The sequence below is a fragment of the Lingula anatina genome, chromosome 2 (assembly GCF_051362555.1).
Source record: "Lingula anatina isolate TDL-2025a chromosome 2, LinAna3.0, whole genome shotgun sequence".
Lineage (NCBI taxonomy): Eukaryota > Metazoa > Brachiopoda > Lingulata > Lingulida > Lingulidae > Lingula > Lingula anatina.
This window is the reverse complement of record NC_141768.1, coordinates 6243652-6256642: the sequence shown is the minus strand read 5'-3', so window position 1 is coordinate 6256642 and position 12991 is coordinate 6243652. Positions and strand designations below refer to the sequence as shown.

The 12991-nt window shown below is 34.6% G+C and overlaps 1 protein-coding gene across 12 annotated transcripts in view; it reads left to right on the top strand.

Annotated features, from left to right (window-relative positions):
- The window catches only part of LOC106167598 (uncharacterized), a 38918-nt gene that overhangs the window by 2531 nt on the left and 23396 nt on the right, over positions 1 to 12991 (top strand). For 2 of the 12 annotated variants that reach the window (XM_013546402.3, XM_013546401.3), the window contains exons 1-2: positions 2804 to 2979; positions 6256 to 6388. In XM_013546402.3, coding sequence (XP_013401856.2) covers positions 2887 to 2979; positions 6256 to 6388 — 226 coding nt within the window. In that variant the 5' untranslated portion in view covers positions 2804 to 2886. Of the gene's footprint in view, positions 1 to 1954; positions 2313 to 2802; positions 2980 to 4662; positions 4794 to 5316; positions 5336 to 6255; positions 6389 to 8190; positions 8222 to 9148; positions 9317 to 10712; positions 12948 to 12991 lie in introns of those variants that run through there. The other 10 variants (XM_013546408.3, XM_013546407.3, XM_013546403.3 and 7 more) reach the window with 9 other exon arrangements.

Sequence of the window (12991 nt, the reverse complement as noted above, 5' to 3'; positions counted from 1 at the left end):
GTTGCAAGGCATATGGTGGATATTTTAGAGGAGAGATTCTGTCAGACTCATAGGGGGTTTGTTAATGGTTTTATGATGGGTTGTGTTTTGCCTGTTAAGTTGCATTTTATGACAAAGGTAAGCAAGATGCATACTAATTATATGTAAATCTAAACCTCCATTTCAATTGATAATAAAATTAAATTAGAGGTCAAAAGATTCTCTGTGTTTGATCTGATTTAATAACCATGAATATTTCCCCTGAATTGGGTCAGGACAACAATATCGGTTGTCATATATTAAACAGTAGTTCTGATGAAATTTATATCTACTTTTATTATATGCTTGAATGTTTTATTATCTGCTTTGTGAAGGTTTTAATTTGTAATCAAATGGAAATCTAATTTTTTTTAGATATTTTTAGGTAATGTTTTTAAGACGCTCCCCTTGAGCTTGATATCTTTTCGAGTCTCTGAATTTTTACTAATTTCAACATCATCTATATTTAAAAAAGATTTTTTTTATTTGTATTTCATGATGTACAAATTGATATATTTCTTATTATTTTTATGTCTCATACCCATCAAATAAATGGCCAATCTTAATAACATATTCAGGTTCAACTGCTGTTTTTTTACCTAAACAGACAATCATTCTGGCCGTGAAACAGTTTGACCAATGTGCAGATTGCATGATGGGTCTTTGTTATGCTTGGTTACATAATTAATGGGATAGTATTTTGCAAATTTATGGAAACTAGACGAGATATGGGAGAATATATTTAGAAATGAAGCAAGTTATGTTATCAAAGTGATACCATCTGACATTTGATCAATGGAAAGCTGTCTAAATATGGCCAACCCCTGCTGGTTATAGACAAAATATCTCATTTGTAACAATAATGGGGTTCGACGTTGAGCCTGTTGAGTAAGCCCTGGGACATATTACAGCAGTTGTGTATGCAACGCCTGGCTACTAAAAAATTCAGTTGTCTTTTGCTGTAATTTATTTTCCTCGTGTCACAATAAAAGAAATTAATGCAATCAAGTCCTTTAACCAGTACCTGTTACAATATGAAAATGTTTTGTGTGCTGAGATGAGATATCCTCAAGCTTTTCTTTAGCATAATTGGCTGCTGTCATAAATTTTTGGTACTTAAATTGATACATGGTCATTAATCCCATAATAAAGAAAGTAATATGCTATTAAAACATTCTTTACAGAATTAGATTTCATATGTGCTGCTTTTTAGTTTAAAATATTTTATAAACTGATGTTTATGCTGAAATCTTTCTGTGGGTCAGTGCCATTTATTTAACATCATGCAGAGTCAACAAAGGGTCTGTTGTTTTGGATTTATGGCAAAGGTAAGTGACATTTCTCATAAGAAAAACATGTAAGTCTTAGTCTAAGAAACATTTTAGTCATTTGTTTATTAAACTTGGAAGTAAGAAACAATTTCACTGGATATTTGCTACATATGCATATTTGACCAAGATGGGTTCATGATTTGTGAAAAATACTATTGCAGTAGTTATGACAAATTTGTCAGAATGAGAAAAAATGAAAGGACTTTTAATAAGCATAAACATTTGGTTTAAACCATGCCTTTATTCTTATTACTGTAACGGTTCTTTGCAAGTCTTTTTTTTTTTTTTTTTGTAATGACTTGTGTGGTATCACAGATGTCACTTGTCACAGCTTAACACATTCTTTTCAACATGAAGCTGTAGAAATAGATCATTATCCTATGAATAATTCAGGAAAAAAGAATGAATTAACAATTAAGCTCAATTGCAAATAATTTGTATAAATGCAACAACAGAAGGACATGTATATTTATTTTGAATTTCCTGCCAAAAAAGCAGCTTACAATAGGACAGGTGAGACCAGGTATGGTTTTCAATATGAATTAAAAAGGCTGGTTCTCAAAACTAAAGGTTATGGCAAAGTTCAGCTTCCACAATAGAGACTTGTACTAAACCTGTTGTGGTGGTTTTCACCAAAAGTCACAGGGTCACGATGTCTTGTCAAAAGAGGATCCGGCATAACAAGGGTCATAGAGTTCCGTCAAAAGAAAATCTTGACAGAAAAAAAGAGGTGGTACACCTGTGACGCGCGAGGCGGACAGTGATGCTCTTCCTGTGGAACGTGGAGAAGTAGGAAATAGCAGCAGAAGTCTAATCACTAAATGATAACATTTACACAGCGATGGACTAGCATGACATCAGGAGCAAGATAAATACTTTTCAATAATGTCTGGATTATCAGGATTTCTCAACAAAGTATTTCATTCAACAGATAATCTGGTATTGTCAACAGTAGCGACTGAGGTGAGTGTACATAATGTGTGCTATGTAGTTAGTTTCCCAAATCGCAAATTAGTTTCGTGATTTATTGTGTGGAGGATTCTTATAGCGTGCAGGTAGAGATAAAACATAGAATTGCTGTTTGTAGCTAAATATTCTTCATTTAATTCTTATTTTCTGTTAAAGAATGCCTTGGTTCTTTACAAATAGAAATGAGAAAAAATGTCTACTTTTTGTTGACAGTAAAGTATTTTAGCCAGTAAGAAATATGTTCTTGTTAGAAAGAGCCCAGTGTACTAAAGTATTAGAAAGCAGTTACATTTTACTCTTTTTGATAACCAGCATCATCTTGGAACTTTTGGCACATGTACAGAGATAACGCAGCTGCTCAAGTTACTCTAAACCTTGAGTGATTCACTTCACAAGAAGCATAGGAACACATTAACATGGTTAGCTTAAGTGGAATATATGTTTTCCTACTTTCTGTTATTGGCAAGCAGCTAGAGCTAAAGGAAAATATATTAGCCGGCTAAGAAGAATACATCAAACTAAGGTGTATAGGTGGTTTGTCTTATTTACACATAGATGGTAGAGAAAGATGGATTTAAGTACCGGAATACCAAGAGAAATGGTGAATGCAAGACAGAGTTTCCCACCACAAAACTTTAAACTATTGAACAAGTTTTGTAAGGTCAGTTGCATGATGTGTGAGTTAGTGTGTTGCATTAAATGCAGTTGGTTTTTTTCTGTAGAATATCTTATGAAACAACAATTCCTACAAATACATGTTGCAGTTGTTGCTGTTGATTATTTTTGCAATGTCTATCAGATAAAAGTCTGAAAGTTGATGTAATGTATTTGTATTTCCCTATACTTCAGGATAATTGAAGATTTTATTTAAACTCTTCATAATATTACAACTGTAAGGGCATTTTGCAAGAATGCCCACTAATTTTCCCTGTCTTATGTGGGTTGTAGGGTTGTAATATTGTATTACACTTTTTGAGGACATAAGGGAAGACTTTACCACATAGTGGTCAGTTTGGCAAAAAGTGACCTTCTCTGCTTTGGCTATTTATGGTATCAGGAGGGTCAAGAACATCAAGGGCAGTGTATCACACTGAGACCAGGGTAAACTCCTGTTGTTATTTTTTCCGATCTGCAAAACTTTTCAAAACAAAAAGCAAAACAAAAATGTCTTGAATGCAAGACATTTTTTATGCATCCTTAAAATAAATGCCTGTATTTTTTTTCTTTTCATAATCATTTTCAGATTCTGTAAACTGAACACCAGCAGTATTTCTTCTGGTGCTGTATGTTATAGTTTGAAAAGAACATGAGATGAAAAGGAAGCATGTATTCATATCTGGTATCAGAAAAAAAAAAAAACTCATCATTGCAGCAAATGTTTTTTATGTACCAACCCTTCATAGCCACAACTATTTCTTTGGTTCACCTTATTCTTATTAACCTGACTAAAATAGAAACTTAAATAGAAACTGGGTGGGGTGAATTTCCTTACTTTATGGAAGGGTGCAAACATTTAATGAACGTTTTATAGTGATAAGTTGTTTAAATGGTACCTATGCTGAATATGAAAATATTTCATGTAGGGTATTAAGTACAAGTCTAATATAGATCTATATTATGTCTCTCTACCCACATGTTATTATGTAAACATAAAGTAGTGGTGTGCATATTTTTACATGTCCCAAAAAATAAGGCAAACCCATAGTGGTATGCTTTGGTTTCCTTGATAATGAGAAAAGTAAACCACAGCATGACACCTGTCACAGATTAAGAGGATATCCATACCCTGAAATAATATTGAAATATATATATATATAATGTTTATATGAAAAGTGAGCATTAAAATGAGATTTAAACAACTTTGCTGTCCCTGAAGTAGTTCTAAATGTTTACTTCAGTTTTGTTGTCTCTGTGATATGAAATAACATAGACCCGTAAATAAGATATTGATTATATTTACTCTGAAAAGCTGATGTTGAATGAATTTATACCAGTTCTTTTTCTGACGTATATTTGTGTATGGTATTGTTCAATGACCCTTCCCACTTGATCAATACAAACCATGTGAGGTTGGAGGAACTGAGGTGGGTCAGGCCGCAGCCCACTCGCCTCATTTACTGTAGTCTGGAGTAAACAAGGTAGTGATCAGAGGGTGAGACTTACTTTAAAAAGGGGTGAGGGGAAAAAGAAAATCCTGATTTAAAAAAAAAATTCCCCTATAAAATCATTTTAAAAGTGATTATTTTTGTGTACGCATCAAAATGCTGTGAAAATTTTTTCTTGAAAATATGATTTGAAAAGTTTGTATTATTTAAGAATGCAGCATTAGTAATTTTCTCCCCCTTATAATTCGATTGTTCAAGAATATCATACCTTTACTACCAGGGATATAGCAGGTCAGTTTTATTCTGAGAGTTTAGAGATGAAGGATTTGATCTATACAACGTGCTCAAAATGCCACATAGTACAACATTGGTAGGTCTCTGAGTAACATGTATTATCAAAAATATTTTACAGAGTATCTTAAAAGATGTTTAAAATTATACACTTATAAGGAAGAGCCTGTTTATACATCTTGTTAAGTGATGTTGACAAGAAGACCAAATAGCTGTTAAATGATATTTATGTCTTCGTAAGTGAGTAGACCATAGTACATTAAAAGAAATCAAGTACTATTTATAACTGTTCCAGCATAATTATGTGACATTAATTGTAAAAGGCTATGTTGATGATTATAACCTTATCGAGTAATATGAAGAAATGCTAAGGTATCTAAACAATAGAACTACGTCAGGGCACCTGCCAAATAATATGACCAGACATGATGCATTGATGTTGAAGACTTCTATTCAATATAACATGCCTTTGATTTGATAAACTCTGCATCAGTCGGGTTAATTTGATACAAAAAATCTTGAGCTATTAATTTAACCGCACACGATGAGTCATTGGTTAATGGGTTGTGCTGAATGAGCAGACTCGGTTTTAGTATTAAGTAGCCATTTCAGGTGAGACGGGTAAGTTGTGCTTCTTGTTTTATTGTGTGAATATTATTTTGTATTGATGTCATAAAATGTGTTATGCCATATACTTCATGGGAATGGAATATACTAGTATATTTACACTTATCAGTTTTCCTTATTATTAGAATATTAAAATATACAGGAGCATATTTGAAGCAATACTACAGAGCATTGTCTGCAAGAGAGAAATCTTGCATTGAAAGAATTGTTATTTTATTATATATGCTGTGGGTAGATTTTGTATTTGACAAATTCTATCTTTGAAATCTCTTTTATGTTATATTTGACTAGAGACTCAGAGGATTGAGGTGTTGCATTCACGTGTGAAAAAAGGTTCCTTAAGTGAAACCAATTTTTTTCTAGTGTAAAGGATGACTCATGTGATTGGTCTAATGCAACAACAAGAAAATTACTTCCAGTTTTAGGATAGCTAGACAGCATTTGCAGCTCTTATTTCTGTCGAACCTCAAAAGGGTTGAACTTGTTTATCGTGAGTTCAGTGATCTTTCTCTTTGCTTGTCACACCATTAAGCACCTTGTAGGTAATCCATTTTGCATTGTCATGAGATTGCTCCATCACACATAATATGCAGTTATTATATGGTTTGAGTCGTAAGAAATACATATTCATAAGTTCAGTGGTGACTCTAGAGCAAGACTCTTGACTGTTTGAGGTTTTGATAGAAAAATGCCAGATCTTCTTTATTCTTTACTTTTTTTTCTTTTGCAGACAGACAAGCAAATTTACATATGCTTAACCTCCATGCCACATCTTTTATTATGATAATCCAAACTTATTTTATTTTCAGATATCTCTCACAGAGTTAGAAGTCAAAAATGTATGACCTTATGTATCATGAATTGCTTTTATGCTTAAACTCACCAAATCAATAAATATTTCTGTTATATTCCAGACATGGTCTCGTTTGGTGGAAAAGCATCATAAACGTGTGCACCCAGCCAGCAAAGAAGATGATGGCGGCCATGAAGATGACAGAACCAGACTGCGAGTTCCGCGGGCACCACAGTCCCACAGGCACTCGACTGGTGAGTTCAAATTCATGTTATGTTCACCAGAACGGGTAACTGAGAACAGTTGGAGAGATATAGTCCATATTATTATTTTTTGATGAAGTTGCTTAACATTCTTATTAATGTTGAATTTATATCACAAGCATTTTGTATGCAGGTTAACAGAATAATTAGGATTAATCATATTTTATATTATATATACATAAATATATTTGAAAAGAAACTGCCCTCTAATAGTTCCAGAAATTATGTGTATCTTACTGAGCAATGACCGCCAGTTATTATTATTTTAGTTATTTATTTTTATTAAAAAAAGTTGTGTCATTTTCTGTTGTAAAAGAGTAACTGGTAAAAAAAAAAGGCAGATTTTTTTTACTGGTATGGTGTATATGCTTAAAATGTGCGTTTTTCATTTGGCATCACCAGTCAGTTTATCTGAAATTGATATTTCTATTGGCTATGCATGGTGATGGATATTTGGTTCAATTTTGAATGCAGTCCATTGAAGCACAACAAACACAATTGGGATTGTCTGGGGCAAGGTATTCATTCACAAGATGTGGCCCAAAAGGAAATGGTCACTTCTGGATAAAATGAATTACATATGGTCTGATAAAGTTCATGGGGATTAGGTTCACTTTGAAGATTAATAACATCTTTGAATTTTTTGCAAATAATATACATGTTGTTTGATGTGGTTAAAGTGTCATGAAATTGGCCAGTTTAAAGAACTAGAACTACAGGAAAGTAAACAGTGAGTGCTTTTCATTAACAGCACCTTGAAATATCATCAGTTCAATTCTAAAGAGCATATTTCATAAAACTTCTGAAGATCTGGTAATGAAGTGAGAAGGAAGATGTATTTCCATTCTGAGTGACCTCTTCGTGATGTTTATGTTTGGCCCTTTGATATATTTCCATAATACTGTAATGTGTTTTCCTTTTTTTGTTTTGTTTTATTTTAGGCTCATGACTGTTTTTCTGTCTCTGGAGGCAAAAAAAAGCTTGGTAACATTAGAAGTATAAGAGGGACTTCACCATAATATTTCTCTTCACAGGCACATTTTACAGCACTGGGCATCTGTTTAGAAAAGCATGTTTGATATATTGTTCCCTTTCATTTTTCACTTTGAAACATGTACCCTTCAACCCAATTGAACGTCTATGGCCCAGTATGTAACATAATAGAAAGATTGCCTTGTCCATCTCATTATGTGATGCTGTGAGGTCTTGGGGCATAGAATTAATCTGTTTAGTCTCCTTTTTTCACTGAGAAAGATTCACTTTCACTGATGGCTTGATAATCTCATAAGCTTGAGAGACTTCTTTGAGTCAGTGACTGGAAGCAAGAGATGTTCATGTCTAATTTTCCCCTTCATGTCTACAACATAAAAGCCCTGATCGGAACAAATGAAAGCGTTTCACACTTTTTCTTCAAGCTTTTTCTTCCTTACTTGATGGAAAATCACTTTTGCTCATTGCTTAAAAAAACCTAAGCTTCTATTATATTTCAAATTGTGTATCGTATTTCAAAGAATCTCTGCTTAAATGAGTCTGAAGTTCTACATTTTGTTTCTGTGTGCTTGGTGCTGTAACAAGGGGTCCTGTAACAAGGACCTAATAGGCATAACATAGCACAAGGCACAAGTTGGAACACACATAAGGCATGTACTGTGTCACAAATATGGCAAGATAGGAATCGCAAATGGAAGGTGGCAATTATTGTTCTTCAATGTCTCTCTCAGATATCAATCTAAATGTGTTTCTTGTGTCTGGTTGGCCAGTGTCTGCCACTAAATGTGTCATACCAGGCGTGCAGGCTCATTTAGAACATGGACAGGGAGGAAAGTAGGTGGACAATTTCAATGACATTTTGACATGAAAAGCATTGTTAAGGGTGTATTAGATGCTGTTTAATTATAGGGTGGTTAAAGAATCGATTGCACTTTGTGATGTTCTTTATCTGCATTTAATTTGTTAGCACAGTTTCTGTAAATGTAAATTGGGCCTTTGTTGCTTAGCGTAATGAATGCACCATAAACAAAGTGCAAAATGTGGATTATTTCACTCATATTGCTCCCAACTTACAAACAAATTGTGGATTGTAACAAGTTTTAAAAAATATTTTCTTCGATTAAGACAAAAACAACATTAGCTCAGTTGAGGCATAGCCTGTTAAGCTCGTTAACAAATATTTTGGAAAATGCTGCATCTTATTTTGAGGTTGAGATTTAAAGAAAATGACAAGACCATTTTTTATTGCTAATAAAACCAGTGTGGAGCAAAATTACTCGAACATGGACTCACGTTCTCAGGTAATTTCAACCGAAAGATTTCAAAGCACATTATATGTGCCCTAGTAATGTAGTAAGCGGGTTACAAGTTTTTTGGAAATTCTCCGGAAATTGAACTGATTAAAAACAATTGTACAAAGTGAAAATTATGGTGCGTTTCCATTGGTAGTTGGTACATAGAGAAATATTTTGCTAAAACAGCAGCTCCAGGTTGCATTGATTAGTTGGGTGAGAGGTTTGGATAATGTTATCAGCAAGGATTTTATATTCCCTACATTTAAATATAAACCAAGGCTAAATTAAAGCATCATTTTAGTGATACAAAATACTGAACATTTGATTTTCATATAATTTTTGGATGAAATAACCTTTAACTTAGATAACATTGTATGTAGTACATGTATGCAGTAGTGTTATTGGTTAATCTGACCTCTCTAAGAAAAAAACTGCTATGCAGAGAGATGTATGGCTCCAATAAAACAGCTGTAATAGCACTTCTCTCAGTGCAGGAAGGAATCGGGGCCAAGTTGGCAAATCTTTCCAATACCTTATCACATATATGCAGAGGTTACGTCACATTGAATGATATGCTGCTCAGAGAAGGTGGAGGTTTGGCAGGCTTAGAATTACTCAGGTTGTTCGTCTGTTGGTGAGTTTGTTTCCATGCTCAATACATACTACAGTGCATTAGTTTCAGGGATAAGCACCTTCATGTGCTTGTGATTATGCCTAAGTCCTTGCCTGTTAAAGCATATATGTTGTTGTTATTAATTTTTAGTGTCATCAAGTGATTAAATGATTTTAGCATATTTTTGGGGTTTAAGTAATTAATTTTGATAAACTGGCTGTTGGTCTATTTATCTGTTATGAAATTCAAAAATGTTCGGTTTTGTGTACTTTGCCATATGTGATCACAACATCCTATGCATTCAAGAGAGCACATTAATTCTTTAATGGTTGCCAAGGTTGTTCCATGTAAAAAATCCAGTAAACATTTGTCAGCTGTGATATATGCCTTTTCTACTCCAGGGGGACACTTTCTGGTCCAAGTCATTAAAAGTTGGACAGGTGTTAGAACTTTAATTATATACATCAGTGCTGTGTATATATCAATTACATTGCTACTAATATTTGGTGACTAGCAATTATTAGGAGGAGGGTGGACCGCTTTACTCTTTCAAGTTTGAAGTATTGAATGATTTTGATTTATGTAGAAAAGATACGTTTTTTTTTTTTCATCAGTTAAATGTTTGTTAACAAAAGACCATGTTTGGTACTATAAATTTGAATATATTTATGGTTGTTAAAATGAATGGGTACAGGATAATTGAATTGTCTATTCATGTCAACTCATCCTCAACCCTGTGCCCCGCCCGTCCCTTTTATTGATCATTTATGCTTGCATATATATGTGTATTGGTGTTTGTGGGCACATCATGGTTTTTGTGCGCACCATAGGAAAAATTCATATTCTACATCATATTTTTCCTAGCAATTAAAAATATGAAAACAATACAGTTTAAAAGAAAAAAATATTTGCCAATTTACTACGATAAACAAAGCTGCATTATAGCTTATTTTTGTCCCAGTGGGAAAAAAAGCAGTATTAACTTAGAATATTTTAAGATTTGTCTAAATATTTAAAAAGCTATCAATACGGCAGGTATATTTGGACAAGATGTGGGGAGTCCACTTAATCTTAATTCTATCTGTCCAAGCTGTCTAATTTGGATGGTTTAAGCACTTTTGGTTGCTAATACACTAAACCATTGGGATCAGCATTAAGCCAATTACTCAAGAAGGGCATATTGTATTTCTTTCTTTTTTTAAGAAAAAAACTAGGTTGCAATTGAAACATAAACCTGTATAGAGTTAAAAGTTCATCAGAGCGGTTTGTTATCCAGATAAGATCTTGGCAATACTGAAGGCCAGCCACAAGCGTGTGCATTTCAAACCATGTTAATAATTACCTGGCTAAAATAAGAGATATTTGACCAATCATTTACCAGAGTCCAACTGTCCACAGGAGATGGACATGGTATATAATTTACTGGTCTCACTGTGAAAAATTATTCTTGATATGTATGAGTGTGTTTGCTGTAATGACTATAATTACTAACTGGACACATGTTTAACTGGTCTACATGCCTTGTCAAGGGGGTTGATAAGAAGGCAGAGAAAATAGTATCAGTTGACTGATGGACAGGACTTTCAGACCTTTGAAGCAATTTTAAAGGGAGGAAATGTGTATCATATTTCCTGAAGAGAATGTGAGTGCTGATATATGGTTGTAACTAGCCCATCTTTCACACAGTGCAATGGCACAGCAGGACTGGTAAGATACATAGCCCAGAAGAGTAGCTTGTGACAAAAACTAGGAGATAAGATCAGTTGCAAAGTAGATTGTGTTTCATCTTTGTGTCTAATTCTCTCCAAAGGCCCTGCAGTTGTGACAAGTTTACCTGAGGCAGGAGTTCAGTTTGAAGATAAATTGCCAGAGCTAATAATGTCTAGCACATTGCATGTTTGATTGGTGAGGGCGACTAAAGTTGTACATGCATTAAGTGCAGAAATCAGTCCAGATAAAGTTCACAGACGGATGAAATGACTTTGGGCTCTGAGTTAAAAGGTGATAGGAAACAGATAGAGTTAACTGTGTTGTGACCCAGTGAAGAGATGAGATAGTGGGCTACAGAGTTACCTGGGAAATATGATGTAAACTGGAGCGCCCTGTGGGATTTACACACTTGGTTTGATACAACCCATGACATTCAAGAGAAGACTGCTAGACACCTCCATCCACATAAATGCTGAGCACCTGAACTTAGAACAGAAACCACAAATGGAATGGAAAATGTTGGATGGAGCTGAGAGCTTGCTATGTGCGTTATGCTTGGTCTAATTATCTGAGACCATAGTTATAAATAGGTGGGTTTATAGACATCGTGCAGCTAGGGCCCAAGGTATGCATACAGCTCCGTTATCTCTGGAATGGTGGGATTAATACACAGCCAGTTTTGAAGAGTGAAAAGTTGAAAAAGACTCATGGCCCAAGGTGATGATAATGTAGAGAATTCAAAAGAGAAAGCTGTACCAGGTGAATGTTGCAGAAGGAATACATAACAGTGGAGTTTCCTGTGAATATGATATAGAAAAAACTGTAAGAGCCTGGAGATACTTTGTAATCTGTTACTGCATATTACATATGGACAAGTCAAGAGAAAGGAGCAGACATTATACATAAAAGATTGGCTGTATTGGTAATTGCATGAAAGGAGCTCTATATGGCAATTTTTAGGGTTTTTTTGTCTTGAAGTATCACAGATGGTGAGAACTGATAAATATCTTCAGGAGTGAGAGACATTACAATGGGCATTTCCTGTTACAGTGGCTGCTGAAGTGGAGGGACGCTTGGTGTTTGGGTTTTCAAAAAAAAAAAAACATTTTTCTAAAATGCTGTTCACATTTGCTTGTCAGAGGAACAAGTCACAAGGGCCACTTTCTAAAAGTATTGTCTAGTCTAATTAAGCCGAGATTCCCCAGAGGCAAACAGAACAGCTCCTATTGATCGTTTGCCACATGTTAGAGAGTTTTCTACAATGACTGATCAAATTGCTCAAATTTCCCCTGTTTTAAAGGATTTCAGTTAAAGTTGTTTTACACACAGTGAGCAGAAGGCATTTGGCTGGCCAATTGTCCCTTTGTGTATGCCGAGATTCTCTGGTGTTTACCTACCTGTGACAATTAATTGTCTCTGGCATGAAACAAAATGATTAGGTGACCACATGCTATAAAGCAGACGATGGGGTATTGATTGCACTATATCAGCCCCAGCCCGCTTTCATGTGGATTACCTTTTGCAGGTTGACAGAGGCAGAGGTTGCAGCAGACGACCCATACAAAGGCAAGATGTGCGGCGGCATAACAACATTCTTTGAAATGTTTAATTCATCTTTTTAACCATACCGCAATATTGCCTTTTAAAATGTGAAATAAGTGCATTTTGAACGTTTACGTTGGAGCAACCGGATGTCTTGATGGGCAGTGAATAGAGGCTTTTCTTTTGTGGATGTTGCTACAGTTGGAGCTCAGCCCGACTCAACAAAGCTGTCTGTGAAAGTGTTTATAGATGGACTGAAACAGAGAACCTAAGTTAGCAAACATTGAGACTCAGTAGGGTAATATCATGGTTAAAGGACCAGAAATGGAAACGGAAGATATGGAAATTTCGTCTTCAGACGAGGAAACGAGCAAAATGCCAACCTGGAAGGAATTTTTTGGTAAAGATTTTTTTCTGTTTTACCTTATTTAGAATGGGGTAGAT